A 21,645-nucleotide genomic window follows, 5' to 3' on the forward strand; every position below is an offset into this window, starting at 1 on the left:
TCACGGAAATAAAGACTTTAATGGGTTTTGCTTACAGGAGAAGCAAGGTAACCTGCAGCCTCTCCTCTCCCGAGAGCACTGTGAGAGCACTGTGTCTGAAGTCTGTGGGGGCGGGTGGTGGGTGGGGACCTAGGGAAGTATTTGTGACACAGGACTGCCCACCTCCTGCAAACTCCTAGAATCTCTTTCCTTTCTTCAGGTAGCAATTTCCCTCCCTCTATCACAGGGAAGCTAAGTTGAGGGCAGAGAAGGAATCACTGTCCCAATCTAGGCAGTTGAGGAAGGGTGGGACAGGGTTTGTGTGCTGCAAGAGTGTCGTGGGAGGGTCTGTGTGTTTCAGTCAGCCCTATAAACTTAGGGGTCCTCCTCCAGTCCCCACCATCTCATCCTCTCCCTAATCTCTCCACAGTGGCTGGGCGGCTGTGGGAGAGGTGGAAGCTGGACACGTCCGTCGTGTCTGGCACAGGGAGGAGAGGTGACAAGGAAGTAGGGCAGTAGGTCAGCCCCTGGTGCTACATCCCCGCTCCCCCAGGAGCCAATAGGTCCGAACCTTGCCTTTGCCCTAGAGAAAATACAAAGAGTGGGCGGGTTAGGGAACGGCATGCCCACTTGCCCAGGTCACTTGAGAAATTTTAGTTTCGGGACTAGACTTGGGATCCTCTGGGATCTAAGGAGTCCCTTCTCTACCTTCATTTCCACATCTCCTCGGAGCTCCAGCTCGAAACCATCAAACTCTTCCAGCACAGCCTTGGTCTCAGAAGACAAGTGGATCTTGAGGGCTGGAGAGGACGGGAGGAGGAAGGTGAGGAGCACCAGAGATGGGGGCAGCAGGGTGCAAGCAGGCGCTGACTGGTAACACGGGATGCAAAGCATCCCAGGGGATCCTTGTGAAGTGTGACTACACAACACATACATATACACCACACACCACACACGTGTGCTCTACAGGAGCAGTAAGAGCTCTTAGCTGCTCAGCTGACACTCTGAGCCTTCCAAAGCCCTGTTTACCTCCCTTTTGAAGGAAGAGCTCCCGTTATCTAAACTGACTTTGACCTCTTGACCTTCCAGCCTCCACTTGCCAAGCGCTGGGATGACAGGTAAACATCACCAAGTCTGGTTTATGTGCTGTGGGGGATTGAACCCAGAGCTTTCTGCCTGCTAGGCCAGAACTGTATGGAGTGAGTCATATTCTCAAATCAGTGGACACCATTTCAGCCATCAGTTGCCAGATGAGACTCAATTCTGGAAGGGATTACTGTGGAAAGATACTATGGCTCAGAACTGCTTTTGGGACTTACCCAGCTCCCGAGGGGGCGTACAGCACTGGTTAGGAACCCACACTGCAGATGCTGCTTCAACTCATACGGATTAGCTCAGATAACTAAATGTCCTCTGTCTCCCTAGTCTGTGACAGGCCTACAATGACGGTGCTTAAGTTCAAAAGGGTGGGTGCTGTGTGAGGATTTAACTCTACTCAGATAAGCAAAGAAAGCACTCACAAAGCATCTAAATTCAGTGTGGCAAATAGGAAACACTATGTAAGTTGTTGAGCTCAGTTACTTGACTTAGTACTGTGTGTGTGTGTGTGTGTGTACACATGCATGTATGCATGTGCACACACCCGGAGGCAGAGGTGTGAATTTTGAGCGTCTGTCACTCTCCACTTCACTGTTTGGCACAGGTTCTCACCGAGCCTGGGCTTTCCATGAAGCTCCCTGTTTGGGCTAGACTTGGCTGGCCAGTGAACGCCAGGAATCTGCCTGTAGAAACTGTCCCCTGCTTGTCCCTCCCTTCAGTGCCAGGGTTACATGGCTCTATGCCCAAGTGGAGATCCAAACTCACGCTCGAATAGCATTTACCCAGTGAGCCGTCATCTCTAGATACCCCACCTTACCACCACACGCAGCTTACTGTGAAGCAAACAGTCTTACAATAGTTTTTTTTTTTTTTATCTGTGGCCAATGCTAACCTGGAATCCCCCTGTCCCAGCCTCCCAAGTGCTGGGGTTACAGGAACGTACCACCTGCGTGGGTCAGTGTTCTTGTATTATGGCTGAAGAACTGAAGTCTAGGGCAGGAGGTCTGCCCGAGCTGTCCTGTTGAGGACCTGTCGTCCCCACGTCCTTCTGAAGCCATTCTCACTTTGACCTGTGTCTTCGTGGTATTCCTTACTGCTGACCCACTTCAGAGAAGGCATTCTGTGAAAAGTGTCTGAGAGGTGCTCTTTCCTACCAGCCAGCTCCAAACATAGGTGCAAAGGGTATCAGCTGAACAGCACTTCTTTGGGCTTTGGAGCTGCTTCTTACCACGAGGCTGCAGTGAGGGTCACGTGGCCTTCTCAGCCTGGTACTTAGTAGTTGCTTGATAATTGTTTACTTGGCTGAATGTGTGGACTATAGCAGGGAACTGTGTGTAATTCTAGCACTTGGGAGGCTAGAGTGAAAATATTGATATCAACCTTGGCTTCATGGAAAGTCTGTCTCTACAGAGGCGGTGGTGACATATGTGTTTAACCCCAGCACTGGGGAGGCAGAGGCAGGCAGATCTCTAAGTCTGAGACCAGACTAGTCTACAGATCAAGTCCAGGACAGCCAAGTCTGCTTGTTACACAAACAAAACAAAAGAGAATTGTGCTACATCTTTTACAATCCTGAAACAGGGTCACTGCTGCATGGAGGAGCTGAGGCCCAGGAACGATGAATGACGTTAGTTACATACTTGGCTTTTTAGATTACATTCTCTCATATTTAAGAAATTTTTTTTATTACATTTACTTATTTATTCCTGGTGGGGAGGACATTTTTCAGACTTTGTAGGGGGCCGCTTGTTTTTGTTTTGTTACACAAGACAGGGTTTCATTGTGTAGCCCCGGCTGTCTGGAACTCTGCAGACCAGGCTGGCCTCGAACTCAGAAAACCACCTGCCTCTGCCTCCTTAGTGCTGGGACTAAAGATGTGCACCGCCACTCTTTGCACATTGTAGTTTTCAAAAATAAAAAATTAAATAATGTTTATCCATTTATTGTATGTATACATATATTCATGTGGGTATGCAGGTTTTTTTTTTATCTTAATGTGTTCATTGAGCTATCCAGGACACCAGGATTCTCCCAAAATGCCTTGAACTATTAGTAATCAAGACAAACACAAAAAAGAATGAGACAATGATTTTCTTCAAAGTGTTCCAAATATAAGATGATTGTTTGCTTAGAGAAGTTATCTCAAGAGGAATATACCTGACAAGTACTTCTCAAGCTAGTGTTTCTTTTTCTTTTCTTATTGTTTTAATTATGATTTTCTTATTAGATACTCTGTGGTATGTGTTGAATGTATGGAAATCAGTGGACAACTTGTGGGTCCCAGGGATCAATCTCAGGTCACTAGGCTTGGCCAGCAAGCACCTTAACCTCACCAGCAAAACACCTATCTTTGTGGGTGTATGCTACATTAATAATGATAATAATAATAGTAACTTTTATTATTATTAAATGGACTTTGTTGCCTAAGCTGATGGCTTAGACCTGTTATCCCAGCTACTTGGAGACCACAGCAGGAGAATTATAAGTTCAAGACCAGCCTGAGTTGCTTAATGAGATCCAAATTAAAATAAAGAATATAAATATCTTGTATCACATACCTCAGTGTTAGGCCACTTGCTAAATTCTCTAAAAAGTGGGATTGTGTTAGATTGCTTTGCTTAGATGTAAGCTAATGAAAGTGCTTTGAAAACATTTCTGGTAGCTAACTAAGCTTTGGGACTAAGGTGGGCTCAGTGCATTTTCAACGCCACCCCCTTCACACACACACACACACACACTCCTGATTTACAATGTGGGGCTTATGTGTATACGGGAAATCAGGGTAGGCAGAGAGAAAGAAGGCAAGAGCTAACTGAGGAACTAGGTAGGCACATGCAGCAGGGTGTACTGGGCAATCCCCTTCTCAGTCCCTCCGCGAGGGCCTTCCTACCTTCCCCATTAGACTCCATTCTTGAAGCTGTGTTGACTGTGTCTCCAAAGAGGCAGTATCGCGGCATCTTTAGCCCTACCACACCAGCACACACAGGACCTGGGAGGGGAAAAGAAAGGAACAGAGCCCAGGGAAGTTAGAGGAAGTAGGTGAGCACCCCAGAAGAGTTAGGATATGTGATCCCAGGGTGTGTGGGGAGAGACGGGATAAAGGTTTAGTCTCAGGCTTGTTCCCTAGTTTCAGCCCTCTGTGGTCTGACCTGTGTGGATGCCAATGCGCAAGCGCAGCTGTTCCTGAGGCCTATGGCGGATGCGGAAGGAGCGTACAGCGTCGAGCAGTGCAAGAGCCATTCGGGCCACCTCTCGAGCATGGAGCTGTCCATTACGCACCGGGAGCCCTGACACCACCATGTAAGCGTCACCAATGGTCTCCACCTATGGGGGCGGGAGGAGGGGGACGGAGCAGAAGAATGAAGGACAGGAGGTCTGGAGCTTTCCCTGCGCTCCCAGCCTATATTCAGTCCCTATCTGTGATAGTTGTATATGCTCGGCCCAGGGAGTGGCACTACTAGAAGGTGTGTCCCTGTTGGAGCAGGTGTGTCACTGTGGGTGTGGGTTTTAGACCCTCCCCCTAGCTACCTGGAAGTGAGTCTTCCACTACTGGCCTTCAGATGAAGATGTAGAACTCTTAGCTCCTCCTGAACCATGCCTGCCTGGATGCTGCCATGTTCCTGCCTTGAGAACAATGGACTGACCCTCTGAACCTGTGAGCCAGCCTCAATTAAATTGTCCTTATAGGACTTGCCTTGGTTATCAGCTAGCTAGCCTGTCACTGTACTCAGCCTCCAACCCCAGTTTCTCTGTTCCTGAGTCTCCTGTGTGTCTCTGCCCTTGTCCATGGTCTTTGTTTTCTTTCTTTCTTCCTTCCTTCTTTCTTTTTTTCCTTTCTTTCTCTCTTTCTTTCCTTTTTTTCTTTCCTTCCTTTGTTTCTTCTCCTCCTCCCCTTGACCCCTTATTTTCCTCCCCCTTCTCCTCCTCTTCCCCCTTCTCCTCCTCTTCCCCCTTCTCCTCCTCTTCCTCCTTCTCCTCCTCCTCTGGTTTTCTGTATGTCGTTTTGGCTGTCCTGGAACCTGCTCTGGAGGCCAGGCTGGACTCAAACTCAGAGATTTCCCTGCCTCGATTCCCCAAGGGGTAGGATTAAAGGTGTGTACCAGTACTTCTGAACATTTCCTGACTGTTCATGTCTGCCCATGCTTCCTGTCCCTCCTCACCTTGTACACATCAAAGTTGTCTATGACAGCATCAAAACATGTGTACAGATCATTGAGCAGGGTCACCACCTGGAAGATGAAGGAAGCCAAGAAAAATGGGGAAGGAGGGCTCCCACCAGGAACAAGTGGGCAGTATTAACCTGAAGGCCAAGCTGACCTTCCTGCCTGTGGCTGAACCCCAGCTTACCTGCATGGGTGTGCTTTCTGCCGAAAGAGCTGTAAAGCCCACGATATCACTGAAGTAAATGGTAACACTATCAAAGGCCTCGGCTTGGACCGTCTCACCTCTCTTCAGCTGCTCAGCCACAGAGCTGAGGGGAGAGGGGAGGTAGAGACCAGAAGGTGAGGTGGGGACAGGGCTGTATGTTTATATGCATGTGCACGCATGTGTGTGTGTGTGTGTGTGTGTGTGTGTGTGTGTGCATGGGCATGCGTGTGTGCAGAGCTTAGAACTCACTGAGGTAGAATCTGGTAAAGCAAGGCCTCAGCTTTGCGCTTCTCCTCCAGATAAGCCTGTGTTCGCTCCTCTACCAGCTCCTCCAGGTTGTTGGCGTACTGTTCCATGCGCGACAGCAGGTTGTCCAGGATGTTGCTGCTGTTCTCCCTGAGGGCCGTGGGGTCCAGGGGGGCAGATGAGATGACTGGCCCTGCCTGGCAGTGCCCACACTCAGGCCTTCACCATGCCTGCCCCTGCCCTTCGAGACAGGGTCTCTCTAAGTAGCTATAACTGGATCTAGCCACATTATCAGGTATTTTAGGTGGAAGGAACAGCTGCCCTTGAACCCACAGACATCCTGCTTCTACGCCCAGCTGGGCATCTTATTTATTCTTACTGAGCACAAGTGAGTTTGAAGGAGGCGGAGAGGGAGAAGGAGGGTGAGCTGAGGACAGTGACAGGCAGCAGACACGTGACTGGGGGAACTAGCCGGTGGGTATACTGGAAAAAAAAACGAGATACAAGTATGGGGATAGGAGTTTTTGAGTAGAATTGAGACTACGGGAAGAGGTTGGAGCATCTGGCCCTTATACTGAATAAGTCTGGGGGTCAGTACAGGGCTGTGGGCAGGAAAGGGTGTGAGGTGTCAGTGTTGGTAGAGGAGGAGAGGTGAATGGTGAGGAGGCTGTGACGGACTGCAGTAGGCTGACACTGTAGAAAAAGATTAGGATTTATCGTGGCTGTAGTTGGGAAAGACCACTGACTTGTTGAATTTGCGCAGCGCCAGGCGGATCTGCTGAAAGGGTGGCCGCTCCTGAGGGTCCTCTGCCCAGCACCGCTGCATCAGCTGCCTCAGTTCCTCCAGGTGGCTCTGCAGATCCATGGAGGGTCGGAACGGGGGCTGCTCACCCCGAGTCACACGCTCAATGATCTCTGTGTGGAAGGGGTACGTACTGGATTGTGGCAAGCCTAGTTGGGCAACCAGCTGGGATAGGCGGGTGGGGCAAGTCCAGACCAAAGCCCAGAGCGGACTGGTCACCGGCAGCCACGGAGCAAAGGACAGTGGCTAACTCCCCACTCCAGAAGGAACAGTAGGGCTGTTTGGAGAGGTTCCCTCTCTGGAGGTGAATTGGTCAAGACTGGCCACGTGGTCCTCACCTTTTGGGCTGAGGTCCAAACCTTCCACGTAGAAGACCCCACTCCTTAGGGCAATCTCCTGAAGGATGATACCAAAGCTGTACACATCCCCAGCTTGGGAGCCACGGGCAGGTGGCGAAGCCATTCTCAGGAGCTCAGGTGCCGTCCACAATTTTTCTGTGGATCAGAGGTCAGGAGTCATAGAAGGGATGAAGGGTTTTACATTCTTATAGGAAATGCTACGATAAAAGTAAGACAGGATGGTGTGGTAGTCTGAGAATGCTGAGAAAAGAAGCTGTCACATGGTTTAAGACCAAGGGCGTGGCTAGGGCTCCTGTGCACCATGCTGAGAACCAGTAGCCGCTTAGTCTGACCTCCTTTTTAACCAATGGAAGTTGAGCTTAAAGATGAGAGGAATACTCAAGTCATGCCGAGGCCAGGCCTCAGTTTCCCCTTTCAGCTGTGCTGGCAGCAGAGGCCTAGGGAGACTCACTGGCAAAGAGGGTGTGTCCTTGCTCTGGCTCCGGGTCCCTGAAGCTCTCGAGACCATAGTCTGTGATCTTTAACACAAAGCGCCCATCCACCACGCAGTTGGATGACTTGAGGTTCCCATGGGAACAAATGGCCCCGTTGTGTAGAAAGAGCATTCCCTGGAAAATTTAGGGAGGGAGAGGGCTTGGGCATGAGTATGACTTCCAAACATGCCCATCCTTGCCTGACATCCAGTGATGTCCCCTGGACTCACCTTGACAATGTCATTGGTGAGTGAGTACCGAAACATCCAGTCCAGGGTGATACTCTCATTCTCTAGAATGTCCTGCTGGGACAGCAAGAGTCAGACCCCCTGGGAGTAGGAGGAGGGTACAAGGGAGCTACTGCCTTAAGTCTGGCCACTTGGATTTACTGTAGTGCCATGCCCGCCCCCAACTCCCATTTACAGAGAGGGCCAAGAATGGCCAGGAAGAGGGAGCTTATCTGGGCTCATATGGTCAATGGGGTAAGAGCCAGGGCTACAGCTCAGGCTTCTTGACACACTCCCTCTTGTTCCGCTTACCTGTAAGCTCCCACGGGGACAGTACTCTGTGAGGATACAGATGTTGGGGGGGTCGGTACAAGCACCCACAAATCTGGTCAAGTGTTCATTCTGTACATCTCGCATCTGCAGATTGGGGCAGCATCAAGGCCCTGGCGGAGGCTTCAAACCTCACCAAGTCTCATGCTTGTTAACATTCTTTCTCTGGTTCTGCTCCCTAACCCCTTTATTTCCTGGCTGTACATGTGAGGACAACCCATCTGGTCCCTGGAGGACCCAGTGATCTCTCATCTTATGACTGATCTCCCTGTATAATCAGTTCTGTTGGCGGACTTTCTTGGGGTACCCATGGGGCCCTTCCCAAGCCATGCCTTGCTCCCCTACATTACATGTTTGAGTTCAAACAGGACTTTTCGTGTCAACTCAATGCGTTTCCGGTTCACACGTTTCACAGCCACGAGGTTGCCCTGAGCAGGAAATGGAGACTTATTATTCAGGAGATATCCTCTTCTGAAACACCATGCATGACCTCAGCTCTCTACCTGCTTCTAAAAACCCACCCCTGCCCTAGGACTACCCCTGTCCTCTGGCAGCCCACCTCAGAACCATCTCTTAGTCTTCAGAGCACACTCCACCCCGGGGGCCCAAGATCAGCAAGCTCTTCCCAGACCTACCTTATAGTATGCTGTCTTGGCAAAGACTTGGAACTGGCCCTCCGTGGTTAGCAGGGAACCATAATTGGAGCCTCGCTACAGAGATGAACAACAGTCATCTATTGGTCAGCCCAGAGGTCATTCTGCATCCTGGAAGTTCTAGGTTCAATCACACTGCCCCTTATCTGTGTCACCCCCCCCCCCCAGAGATAGATTCTTTAGCTCAGGCTGCCCCGGAACTTGTAGCAATGCTAATGCCTCAGCCTCCCGAGCTTGAATTGATTGCCAAGTGTGAGCCACCAATGCTAGCTCCCACCCTCCTTTGTGTAGTGCATTAGACTCATGCCTGTGTATTTACTTAGACTATCTCCTTTGACCTCTGAGGGAGCCTTGTTACAGAGGCTGCAACCCTCATCTAAGACAATGTCAGAGTGACCAAGTGAAAGCAGAGCTGGGGGATAGACCTGTTCTCTTGTTTGGTTTTGGTTTTATAAGATAGGTTGCATTCTGTAGCACAGGCTAGCCTCAGACCTACAGCAATCTTTCCTTTTAATCTTTCAAGTCCTGGGTTCTCAGCTATTCCCATCCTCCGGAGACGGTGGTGTCCTCACCCCACTGAGGGTCAGCCGGCTGCCAGCGCTCCGAAGGTGCCTCTCCAGGCTGCTGGGCTGCAGGTCCTCCCAGCGCACCCGCCACAACTCTGAGACCAGCTCCTTTTCCAGCTGCATCTTCCTGGAATGTGAAGCCCACACCTGAGCCCCTAGCCCTGGTGGGGTGCTCCGCAGCCCCTCAGAGCCCCAGCACATCCCACATGCTAAGAAATGCTTGAGGGAGTCCTGGTCTCAGAGTTGAGAGCTTGGGGAAATTCTAACTCACAGGGGATCTTTTCCCATAGGAAGAAGCTACTTCACTTACTTCCTTTGGAGACTGGAGGTCTCTGTGTGAGTTTGTTTGTTTGTTTGTTTGTTTTGTTGTTTGTTTTTATGAGACAGGGATCTCACTATGTAGCCTGGATTGTCCCGGAGCTCCCTATGTAGACCAGCAGGCTGGCCTTGAACTCACAGAGATCCACATGTCTCTACCACCCGAGTGCTGGGAGAAAAGCTATGTGCACCACACCCGGCTTCTACTTCATCCTTAATTGTTACAGGATGCGGAGTCCCGAGTGTGGAAGTGCCTGACGCACATGCTCAGTCAGCACTGCTCTCTTCCCTCCTCTTTCCCGTTTCCTTATCCTCCTCTGTACTTTCATTTCCACATGCACCAGGGGCCAGAAGTGGGCTCTCTCACCCCTCTTTTCCAGCCTCGGGTCAGCACCGAGCTCTCTGCAGTTTGTCATCCAGAGCCAACTCCTTTGGGTCAGTACCTGAAGTTTGTTTGTTTTTCGAGACAGGGTTTTTTTCTCTGTGTAGCTCTGGCTGTCCTGGAACGCTCTCTGTAGACCAGGCTGGCCTTGAACTCACAGATTCTGCGTCTGCCTCCTGAGTTGAGATTAAAGGCCTGCACCACCACCACCACCCAGCTACCTGAATGTTCGGAACTACTGATTTCCATCTGGCCTCAGGAAAGGATGCCAGATTCCGTATCAGCATCTGCTCTGAAGTCACTTCCCAGCTACTTTGTGGCTTTAGCCCAGCCTGAACCAACCTGACTGACCAATGCTTTCCAGACTCCAATCTGGAGCTTTTGCCTCCTCACTGAGAGAATGAAAGAAGTATTCTTTTCCTTCCCAGGCATACTCTCCTCCCGTTCCTTTCTCTGTGCTCCTATCTCCCCAGCCTCACCTAACACCCCTGTGCCTTAACTTACCTGTATATGAAGAAAGACACAATCAGAAAGCTAATCAGAGAGAGGCTGCCCACCAAAGCCAGAACCTCCAGTGTGGAAAAGTGGTCTGTGGGAGAGTCCAAGTTGTAGAAGAGAGACTAAGGTTAGACAATAAGAAGGCAGAATCATCTAATAGTCAGTCCATTGGTATGATAAAGAAAGGGAAGTAAAGTCTGGGGCAAAGAAGCCTCAGTTTAACTCCCCTGGGGAGGAGGCAGTGGCTTCACAACAGGATTCTGGAAGCTTGGGCCAGTCACCTTGGTTGCAGGCTGGGTTCTCATTGTCAAAGCCACATTTAGGGATGTCAGGAGGTGGGTATCCCAGAGGCCAGTATAATTTGTGTTCTGACACAGCCATCAGCTCCTGGGAAGTACCATTATAGTCCAGGACAACCTTCAGGAGAATAGGAGCAGTGAGTGCCTGTCACCCGCTGTACCATCCTACCTCCTGCTTGCCAATCTACTTCCAGGACCTGCATCTGGGCCACCAACTAATCACTAGGTTCCAGATGTGACTGTCCATGAGTCCTCCATCCCATGCCCAGGGCAAAAACCTGAACACTCAAAGGCTCTGCAGAGAAGCAACCATAAAGAACCCCATTGGAAACCCTAACCTCAGGGAGTTGGTATTGGTTGCAAGACAGATAATTCTTCAGTGTGCACTTTCAGCCCTAACCCCTATATGTCCCCTCCTGGAGGCCTTCGCCAGTAGATCCAAATCTTGGTGCCTTTGACCCCTATCCCTGCTCCATTTATACAGCGACACACATGAATTCTTCTTGGCCTGAGTTCCTGTCTCTGTTAGGATGGGGTCCCACCTGTCTTAGGAACTCAAGGAAATCTGTGCATCTCGTCATTTCGGTCGCTTCTAGACTGAGGAGTTGAGCCCTCATTATTGCCAGGCATTGTCTTGGTGTATGTGTGAACTTACCCTGAAGGCACCCGTCTCTGGATCCATGTCCCAGAGGGAGAAATCAGTCTCCCGGTCTCCATTTCTGTCAATTTTCAGGTGTCCTGTCACACCTAGGGCCATAGGGGAGGAAAGCTGTGTTTTGAAATAATAGAGGTTCAGAGATGCCCTATGTCACCCCCAACTCCCCCCACACACCCACAGATGTAGACACTAGTGTGGATATATGCACAACAGTGAAAAGGGCACCTGTGCTGGCTGTGGGAATGGCAGACTCAGCATGCGGGATTTTCTGAAGCTTAGGACACGCAGCTGGCTAGCAGGCTTCTTGTGGTCTCCTTCTGGGACACCTACGGCTCACTCTCACCTCCAGCCCCCAAGCAGCCCATTCCAGTTAATTCTAGGCCCTGACCTTGGAAGCTTCTGTTCCACATCCGCCGAGTGATGTTCTCCCCATCAGTGACAGCTCCCCCCTGTGCCAGAGTCTCTGTCACTGCCTGGACATAGAGCAGGAGGCCATCATGGAAGGATGCTGGGATGATATTTTTCTGTAGAAGCAAGCAAAGCTCAGATGGGGTGGATAGATTAAAGGGCTCAGAGTGACAAAGTGTGGCACTGTGGGCAGGGACCTGGGGAGGGGTAGTAGAGGCTTGGAAAGGGTTAGAGGAAGCACCCATAGTCCGCATAAATATGACTGCCTAAAAGCTACTTTAGCATCTACAATTCTCCCGACTCGGAGTCATGCTAGGCAGATAGGGCAGGATATGCCTCTTGTGCTTCCCGGGTGAGGATTTTAGGTTCAAGGGTTAAATTTGCCACTATCCCCCTCCACCATCAGGAGAGATACAGAAATACCAGGAAGGAAGACGGGGAGATGGGAAGCTGGAATGCCCGAGAGATTAGGATAGAGTAACAGAGAGCCATGAACTAGGGTCTGGAGAGCCATACTGAAGGATCCTAGGACCCCCCTCCTACCAGGCCATCCTCCATGGTGAAGTTGAACTTCTTGTCAGCCAAGAGTTTTAGCTGCTTCAGGAATTCCAAGTACTCAGGATTATCGGGCTCTTTGTAAGTAATAATTTTGGCAGCCTAAGGAAGGAATCATTGGAAAGGGGAATGGTAGGAGCTGACTCCAGTCCTTCCTGTGCCCTGGAGTCCCAGTCATCTGGGGTCCCACCTCCCAGACCAGCTTGTTTAGGTCAGGGTCAAGTTGATTGGCTGGGTGGGGTAGCCTTTAGTCCTGCACTCAGGAGGCAGAAGCAAGAGAATCTTTGAGTTTGAGCCCAGCCTGGTCTGTGTAATAAGCTCCAGGACAATTGAGACTCTGACTCAAACAAAACAAAACAAAAAAACCAAAATAATAAATATTAAATAAGTCAAAGATCAAACTGATCCCTGTGTCCTGCATGAGATGCCCCATGGTTGAGCAAAAGGGTTCAAGTACTGTCTCGTCCATGGGTCTTTAATATCCTCTTAGTTCAGGCCTAGAAAATTATCTGTTTTGCCTCTTGGCTCTGAAGTCCTTACATCTCATGAAGTTCATGGTTCAACGCTAAGACTATCAGAAACCTGTTTTCTGGAATTTTCTCAGAGACGCAGGGCAGAGTGCCCAGACATGATGTGTCAACTGCTCAGAGTCTTGGGCTTTCAAAGCTCAGCTCTCACCTGAAAGGCCTGGCGGGCACTCCTGTCCTGACCATCTCCTCTTTCCCAGGGCTTCTGGGGAACAAGGCTCTGTGCACCCTTAAGGCTTTGCCCAAATACATCCAGGTGGAAGAAAACATAGTCCTCCCCAGTCAAGCCTGCATCCAGGGTCAGAAGCATCAGATTCCTGAAGGCATCCGGGGAACTGCAGATGTAGATAACTGAAGGAAAAGGAGGAGGGGAGGAGGAGAGAGAGAGAGAGAGAGAGAGAGAGAGAGAGAGAGAGAGAGAGAGAGAGAGAGAGAGAGAGAGACCACATGAATGAACACACAAGGAGGGAATTCTGAGTTTGTAGTTTTTTTTTTTTTTTTTAAGACAGCAACTCCTGGCTTAGTCTGGGCCTTGGCAAGGGAGGGTGAAAGATGGGAGAAGGAGGTGTGCAGGGCAGGAAGAGAGATAGGAGTGCGAGGAAGAAAGAAGGTGTGGCAAGGTGTGTGTGGGTGGTGGTGGTGGGGTGGACCAAGACTGCAGGAAGAATCAGAGAATGGCCAGCAGGAGAAGGGGGACCCGAGAGCCCCAGGCCTTGTGTGGAGCAATAGAAGAAACTGGAGGAGAGAGACCGTGGTACGGTAGAGCGAAAACAGGAGGGAGAAGAGCCAGGAAGCTGAGGACACAGCACTAGAACTAGGCCCTTCCGCGCTTAAGTCAAAAAAGTCCGCAGCAGGAAGGTCACGGGAGACCAGGAGGGGAGGAGGAGATGGGAGGAATGCAAACCCGCGGGGAGAGAGGGAACTAGAAGCTCCGAGGTAGGAAAGTCGTTTTGGGTAAGACTGTAAGAGAAGGAAGCCTGGCCCCCAAAGGAGGAATGCCAGGCCGAGGACAGGCCGGAGATGAGGCCGCGCGAGCCAGCCGTCCGCTGGGTGCCAGCCTCACCTCTTCCCTTTCGCTGCACGGCCCGCAGTAGCTTGGTGTAGTGGTCCGGGTCGCCCTCGACGAACTCCTGGTGATTCACTGTGATGTTGAGTCGTTCCCGCACCCGCATGTACAGCCCCTCCACTATGAAGAAGCAAGGCCGGTCGTCGCCCAGCCGATCTGCATAGAGCACCAGCGCCTGGTGCTCCCAGCCCAGCCGTCGGTGCAGCGCCGCCACGAAATCGCCCAGCTTGACATGGCTGGGTCCTGTGCGGGTGGTTAGCGCGTACTCATCCTTGACCCCGATGCCCAGAGCCGGGGCGCCGGCGGTCAGCAGTGGCACCCGCCAGTGCGCGGTGAAGCGCCCCACCGGGGCAGCGGAGTACACGCAGCCGGGGCCCAGGAACACCGCGGGGCTGTGCTCCCACTTGAGGTCCACCGCGGCCAGCGGTGCGGCGGTGTCGGAGCAGACGCCCGCCGCGTTCTCGCTGCTGCCCAGCACCATGCGGATCGTCCAGCCCGGCAGCAAGTCCGGCCGAGCCTTCACCCGCGCGAGAGCCAGTTCCACGGCCGGCCCTACACGCGCCCAGGACCACGGGTACGAGGTGTTGGTCAGCGGCAGCACCACGGCCACGGTCAGGTCGCCCGCGTGACCGCCCCGGAGCAGTAGCAGCGGCGGCAGCAGCAGCAGCGCCCTTAGGCGCGGACGGACGCGTCCGGAACCGGGCATGGCTTCAGCGAGCGCAGCGACGGGGCAGCGCTGTCACCATGGTCTGCTCACCGTCCTCCGGGCTCGGCGGCGAGGGTCGGACGTGCAGAGCGCCCGAGCCGTAGCGAGGGAGGGGACTGGGGTGGGTTGAAGTCGCGGCCCCCGAGGGCACGCTGCCTGCCGAGGCTGCGACGGGCTGGCTGGCCGTCGGGCAGGAGCGCTGAATTGGGTGCGTCCGAGAGCCGAGGGCGCTTCAGAGCAGGTGGGAGCAAGCGCGGCACCCGGAGTCGGTGGACAGCAAGCGGAGGAGAGAGAGCGAGGCGAGAGGGAGCGCCAGCAAGGGAAGGGGAGTGTGCGCTCGCGCTTGCCCCAGGAGTGTGCCAGAAGGGGCGTCCGGCTGGCCCAAGTCTCCGGCCGTTCCGGAGGCGGGAGGGGGGTGGGGAGTCGGGGGGGGGGGGGGACGGGACCACAAGGTCCCGAGCCAGGCAGCGAATCCTCCCCTCCCAGATTCGGTGACAAGAGAGCCGGGGGAACCAATCCTGACTCTTTAACTCCTTCCTCCCAGCCCTGATTACCGCTGGCTCCCACCCTCGTGAGCTCCAGTTATTGCTGACCCCTCTTCCCGCCGCGCTGCCGCTGCGCGGTTTCCCTCCCCTGGCCGCACTCGAGGGCGGGGCGCCTAAGCCTGGGGAGGGGGGGAACCAGGGCTGAGGAAGGAGGTGTGAGGAAATTGCCCCCCCCAACGCTCTCCCCCTCCTGTGCCCCCTTCTTCTACCTGGGGAAAAGGAGAGGCTTGTTTGGATCTTGGCCGGAAAAGGTGTGTGTGGTGGCTATAGGAGTTTGGGAGGGTTTCTGGAAAAGGCAATCAAGTAGAGGCGAGCCAGAGTCCGGGTTACCCAGTCCATCAATGAGGACCTCCCCTTTCTTCTTCGCCGCCTCCAAGATCGCAGATTAACAGAGCAAGATGACCAGGTGGGAGGGGTGGCGTTAACTCTTTAATTCCCAAATAATAATGGAAACTGGGGAGAGAGGTGGCTAGGGAAGAGATGTAACGTCGTGAGAGTGTTTTGTGTGGAAGTTTGTTAAGATGGAACTGTGAAGTTCTGGTTGGAAATGACCATGGAAGAATAAATGAAGGAGCGAGTCTAGGGACGTCAAACTGCTGGGCCTTTGGGACAGAACGTCATGGGATTAGTCTGCCCTCTAATGGTCATCCGGATTCATTAACCGTATTGAGCCATCAGCTTTGCCAGCCTTGAGTACAAACAGGAACTAAGGTTAGCAAACATTTCAAGAGGACCAAGTGCCAGTTAAATGCTGACGCTGACGGCATAACGATGAGATATATAATACATATTATTTTAAAAGAGACAGGGATACGCCCACAGACCGAGATGAGGGCTATTAATTCTACTTGGATTGGAGCCAGGAAAACTTCCAAAGAGAAAAAAAAAAAAAAACTCACCGAGGGTCAAAGGATGCAAACGGATATTTGGGATTGGCGCTATCGTTCAGCAGTTGAGAACATTTATTGCTCTTCCAGAGGACCATCGCTTGGTTCACGGCGCCTACACCGAGTGGCTCACAACCAGTATGCCAGCTCCAGGGGATTCTATACCTCTGGGGCGTGCAAAAACATACACAAACATATGCACGAGCGCACGCGCACCTGACATACAAACACATATGCATGATTTTAAATAAATCTAGTTAAGAAAGAAAACAAAAAAAAGATATGTGGGGGAGAACAAACTGTTGAAATCTATTTTCTATACATAAAGAGGAATTTTTATGGAGGTAGGCTTGAAGTCTCTCCGTTTTATTTAATTATCCTCATTCATGTTTATTTATTTTTTTATTTATGATTTTATTTAATTATCCATGCTTTAAAAAACATCAGATGGCTGGATGGTGGTGGCACATGCCTTTAACCACAGAGCTTATGAGGCAGAGGAGATAGATCTCTTGGTTCAAGGCCAGCTTGATCTACAGAGTGAGTTCCAGGGCAGCCTGGGCTACACAGAGAAACCCTGTCTCAGAAAACAAAACAGCAAGCAAATGGTTTATAAACATTTGTGTTTCTGGGGTTTTTTTTTAGTAGTTTTTCTTAAATTGTAAGTCTGTGTGAATATATTCATGTAAATGGAAAGCCAGAAGGCACAGGATCCCCTGGCCCTGTATTTGTGTGTGTGTGTGTGTGTGTGTGTGTGTGTGTGTGTGTGTGTGCGCGCGCGAGCATACCAAGCTGTTGTGAACTACCCCACACAGATGCTGGGAACCTAATTTGGATCAAGTCCTCTGTAACAGCAGCAAACTCTCTTAACCACTGAGCCATTTCTCTATCTCCCTATTTTTCCTGAACTATTGAAAACTTAGCAACAAAGGCCCTGTGTTCCTTACTGCACCATCAGTGGGAGCAAGTACCTATGGCCTCCCTGATGGTGAATTATCATGGTGGTTTCTATCCACCTTCTCTCAAACACATTACCTAACTGCTCTGGAGTCTGCATTGTTAATCCTGAGCAGGAAGTAGGCCAGAGGAAATGAGCTCAGTAAAGCTTTTGTGTGATAGGTGTCTGTGGTAGGAAGCAGAAGAGAGTCCACAGGTTGAGGATGCTATAGGAGATGGAAGCTGTTTTGTAAACAGGGTCAGTGGGACTCTGAGAAGGATCTAAGAGACAATGACCTCTTTAGTCGATAGACTAAAACAAGGGGTCCGGGTGGATGGTAATCTATTGAATTTGAGGTGCCCATAGATAGCCAAGTAGAAGTCCCCATATGTTTCCGGTTAAGCTGGAGATCAGGAGAAATGACTGGACTAGAAACATTAGGTTATTGAACTCTATAGTCAGTATGGTGGACCAAATCTGCAGCTGCAAACAGCTAAAATGTTGGTTGAATTAATTTTTTAAGATGAGCAGAGATAATCTAATCAGGAAGCTTTTAGTGGCTGTCAGCTAAGGTTGGAGGTAAAGTTCTAGGAATAAAGCCTGCGACTGCAGGGGGAAAGAGTAGATGGTCAGTATTCCCTTCTTTCTTCCTCCTTTCCCCTTAACAGCATTCACACCACCCTTCCAATATGTCTTTAGGGTAGCAGTGTCCTCATGAACCTCAAAAGTCCCTCCTTCCTCTATCCCCTCATCCGCACACCAGTGAACAAAGGTACTCCTTGCCCATATCAGGTCAAACTTGTGGTCTGGTGTTACCAGACCTCAGCAATGGCACTGGTGCTATTCAGCATGAACTCAGCTCACTGTGGTTGGTCCAGGTCTCTACCAGGCAACACTGGGATGCCAGCTTTGAGGCCATCAAAGGCCATTGAAGTATGAGCCTACAAGCTACATGCTGTACATGGTCTCAATGGTGGCGAACATGACATTGACATCCTTAGGAACCAGATCACAACAGGCATCAAACCCCTGTGGTTACGATGGTGAGGTCGCATTTTATCATATGATTGGCTAGCTCAAAGTGAGTATTTGTGATCTTTGCAGAAGAACCTTGCTCCTGATGGTCTTTTTCAGCAGAGAGGACAGGCCTATGCAGGAAGGTGGAAATGAAGATCTATGAAATGGAAGAGAGACAGTGGTGGAAGATTTGAGTTGCCTAAGATGGCAGTTAAGCTTAACATAGGTTGGGTGCTCAATATTGGGGTTTCTATGGCAGATGTCATAGATAACCTCATTATCTACCATGAGGACGCATTCAGAGTGCTTCGGGGTAGTGAAGATTGAGCTGTAGGGTTCAAAGACAGCTGTGAAGACTTGGGGCTGTTGAAGTGAAGAACTCCAGCTGGAATCAGCAGAAAGACACTCAGCATCAAGGAGAACCTAAAGCCATTTTCCTAGTGAAGGTATGAAAAAGATAAGACTTGAACACCTGCTAGTCAGCTTGTAAATCCCATCTAAGACACAGTCATTGATTTCATTGTCCATGGGTAAAGTTCTTCCTGGCATAGTTACTGGCGGCATATCCCTTGCCTATAATGAACTGCTCATGACGGAAAGGCTGGAGGTGTATCAGTACAGTACAAACTCCATCTTTGTTTGAATGTTTAAAAAGATGTATTTATTCATATGAGTGCTCTACTTGCACCTTGCCTGCATGACAAAAAGTCATCAAGTCCCATCATAGATTGTTGTGAGCCACCACGTGGGTGCTGGGAATTAAACTCAGAACCTCTAGGAAGAGTAGACAATACTTTTAACCACCAAATCAGCTCACCAACCTGTGGGATACACACACTGTCAGGACCTGTCTCACTAAAGGAAATATTGAAGGAGTCATCTCCTGCTACAATGATCTTGTCACTTGCCCATTGTACTGGTCAGTATGGACACAGACGCACTCCTGCAAGGTGCAGGTTAGGAGGCAAACAGAAGGAAGCAGCAGCTCCTGGTCCCATTCCCCCTGTGAGCAAGAGTCAGGTAAATAATGCACTGAGAAAAACAAAAGACTTCTTGTTCCATGTCTTTAGCCATCCGGGGAATGAAAATCAAAGTTACTTGAGATTCTATCTTTTATCGTCAGAATGGTTATTATCAATAACACAAATGACAGCTCATGCTGGGGAAGATGTGGAGGCTGGGGACCCTCCTCCATGGCTGGCGGGAGTGCAGACTAGTACAGCCCCTACAGAGATCAATATGGCAGTTGCTCAGAGAATTGGAAATCAATCTACCTCAAGACCAAGCTATACCACTTTTGGGCATATATCCAAAGGTTGCTCTATCCTACCACAAGGACACTTGCTCAACCATATTCACTGCACCTATTTTCCATAGTAGCCAGAAACTGGAAATAACCTAGACGTCCCTCAACCAAAGAATGGATAAAGAAATGTGGTACGTTTATACAATGAAGTTAAAAACAATGACATCATGAAATTTGCAGGCAAGTGGATGGAACTAGAAAAGATCATCCTGAGTGAGGTAACCCAGTCCCAAAAAGACACACATGGGGTATACTTATATTTATAAGTGGACACCAGCTGTTAGGTAAAGTACAATCATGTTGCAGTAAATATTAAAAATGGCTTAACCTTTTATCTGCCCCAGAGGTCTCACTCTGAGTGATTCCACGGACTCTGTCACTGGGCCCAGGGCCAGCAAACCACATTCTCCACGTGGTTCCCCTCCCAGGCCGTTCACTCCGCCTGCCCTGTTGCTTCTGTCCCAGGTGGATAGGACGCCTCGGAGTGTTCCTTTACTCCACCATCTGGCACAAACATGACTCCACAGCCCAGTAACTTTTCAAGCAGGTTTATATATTAAATTCTCAATCCACAAACTCTCTACACAATAAGCTTACATCCAACGGACAAAGATACAAACTGTCCTTCTATATGAGATAAATGGACCTATAAAAATCATTCAAAATATTCAGATCTACCTATCACCAATTAAGACCATCTGGATCTAGATCCTCCTTCTCCATCTCCATCTTGATTCTCCCAGAATCCCCTTCCACTTCCGCTCCTTGATCTTTTCCCTCCTATCTCTTTCCTGTCCAATTTACATATTGCCTGAAAAAAAATAAATCTACACAATCATGCTACAATCATCCTGGCAAGGGCAAATAAAATAGATTTTGTCAGTGGGTGGGGATGGAAACAGGGGGTGGGAGAAATGGAATGACAGAGTCCTGGGAGAGATGACTGAAACTGGGAGGCATTTGGGGGTTGATGTAGAAACCCAGTGCTGTGGAAATTCCCTGGAATCTACGAGAGTGACCCTAGCGAAGTCTCCTATTAATGGGGAATACAGAGTATGAATTGGCCATCTTCTGTAGCCAGACAAGGTTCCTAACAGTAGGAATGGGACACCGACCCAGGCACAAACCTTTGACCTACAATATGTCATGCCTACAAGGCATGCTGGGACAACGGTGGCATGGCGCAGGTTGGAAGTGGCCAACCAACGACTGCTCCAACCCAAGTCTGACACTCCCTAGAGACCTAGGACAACTGGCCAAAAAATAAACTAAACAAAACAATGATATTGTGTTACACTTACTATTGATGCCTAGCCCAATAGTCATCCTGGAGGCTTCCTCCAGCAGCTGAGGGGAGCAACTGCAGGGAGCTACAACCAAACCCTAGGGGCATCCGAGGGAGCCATGAAGAAGAGGGGGAAGGAAGATTGTAGAAACCAGAGGGGTAGGGGACACTATAAGAACATGGAATCAAGGCTCAATGGGGCTTACAGGAAGGGAAGCGGTAAGTATGAACCACATATGGGTCCAATAGGTCGTCTGCATATACCTTATGCTTGAATACCTTGGTATTCTTGTGAGAATCCCAACAAGAGGAGTGGGTGTTGTCTCTGACTCTTGCCTGCATTTGGGACCCTTTTCCTCCTACTGGGTTGTCAGGTCCAGCTGTGGTCCAATCAAGTTAAATGGATATCCTTCTCTCTCTCTCTCTCTCTCTCTCTCTCTCTCTCTCTCTCTCTCTCTCTCTCTCAAGGGAAACAGAGGAGGAGTTGATATCTGGGGAAGAGGGAAGGAGAGAGACTAAGATGAGTGGAGGGAGGAGATCTTTGAGAGTCTAGGTCAGTCAGAGATTCATAGTGAGACACTGTAAACAAAACGAAACACAAAAGCAACAACAACAGCAACAAATGAAGCAGGGCTTGGTGGTCATGTCTTTAATCCCAGCACTAGGGAGGCAGAGCAAATTCCAGGACAGCCAGCCAAAGTTACATGGAGAAATTCTCCCTCAAAAAGCCCAAACCAAAGCAAACAACCAAATTAAACAAAAACAGAGACAAACAAAATATCAAGCTCCAAAAAACTCAGAAGAGTTTCACCATGGGACAAGTGAAAGAAGCCAGACTTCCCCCAACCCCCCCCCCCACCGCCCCAAACTGGGTCTTGGAGATGTACAAAGCATGAGGACTTGAGATCAGTCCCCAGGGCCTCCTCTGTCTATGTGCATGCCATGGAACATGCATGCGTGTGTGTGCGCATGCGCACACACAGGCACACATCAATATAAACCTGACTAAGACAGATGATAATTTAACAATTAAAAGAAAATAACAGGCAAAGATGGGCATAGTGGCACAAACTGGGATGTAACCTCTGCACAGTTACTTGGAAGGAATATAGGCCTAAAAAGTAAATAACGCATCATCAATACTTGGCAG

The 21,645-nt window shown here is 50.1% G+C and overlaps 1 protein-coding gene across 2 annotated transcripts; it reads right to left on the reverse strand.

Moving 5' to 3' along the window:
• On the reverse strand, positions 1 to 14,880 carry NPR1 (natriuretic peptide receptor 1). 2 transcript variants are annotated; one of them, XM_080915751.1, is made up of 22 exons: positions 13,810 to 14,880; positions 12,898 to 13,097; positions 12,208 to 12,321; positions 11,645 to 11,780; positions 11,254 to 11,345; positions 10,581 to 10,716; positions 10,306 to 10,390; positions 9,108 to 9,228; positions 8,518 to 8,592; positions 8,233 to 8,310; positions 7,865 to 7,969; positions 7,556 to 7,627; positions 7,304 to 7,460; positions 6,832 to 6,987; positions 6,438 to 6,606; positions 5,695 to 5,841; positions 5,425 to 5,548; positions 5,238 to 5,306; positions 4,227 to 4,401; positions 3,968 to 4,066; positions 688 to 779; positions 1 to 562 (listed from the first exon to the last, which is right to left on the reverse strand). In XM_080915751.1, the coding sequence occupies exons 1-22, from the start codon at positions 14,516 to 14,518 to the stop codon at positions 500 to 502; spliced, it is 3,174 nt and encodes a 1,057-aa protein (XP_080771877.1). In that variant the 5' UTR covers positions 14,519 to 14,880; the 3' UTR covers positions 1 to 499. The 2 variants fall into 2 exon arrangements, with proteins under 2 accessions (XP_080771877.1, XP_080771876.1); XM_080915750.1 differs by having other exon boundaries at positions 7,556 to 7,630.
• Between the last annotated feature and the right edge of the window lie 6,765 nt (positions 14,881 to 21,645).

The sequence above is a fragment of the Micromys minutus genome, assembly GCF_963924665.1.
Source record: "Micromys minutus genome assembly, chromosome: 4".
Classification (NCBI taxonomy): Eukaryota; Metazoa; Chordata; class Mammalia; order Rodentia; family Muridae; genus Micromys; species Micromys minutus.

Excerpts from the sequence above, each read along its gene's own strand:
- NPR1 (XM_080915750.1), bottom strand. The coding sequence starts at position 14,518 with ATGCCCGGTTCCGGACGCGTCCGTCCGCGCCTAAGGGCGCTGCTGCTG. Across the intron at positions 8,593-9,107 it reads GCCGGCTGACCCTCAGTGGG|CGAGGCTCCAATTATGGTTC; the intron begins GTGAGGACACCA and ends TCATCTCTGTAG. Across the intron at positions 780-3,967 it reads AATGGAGTCTAATGGGGAAG|CCCTCAAGATCCACTTGTCT; the intron begins GTAGGAAGGCCC and ends CGTCCTCTCCAG.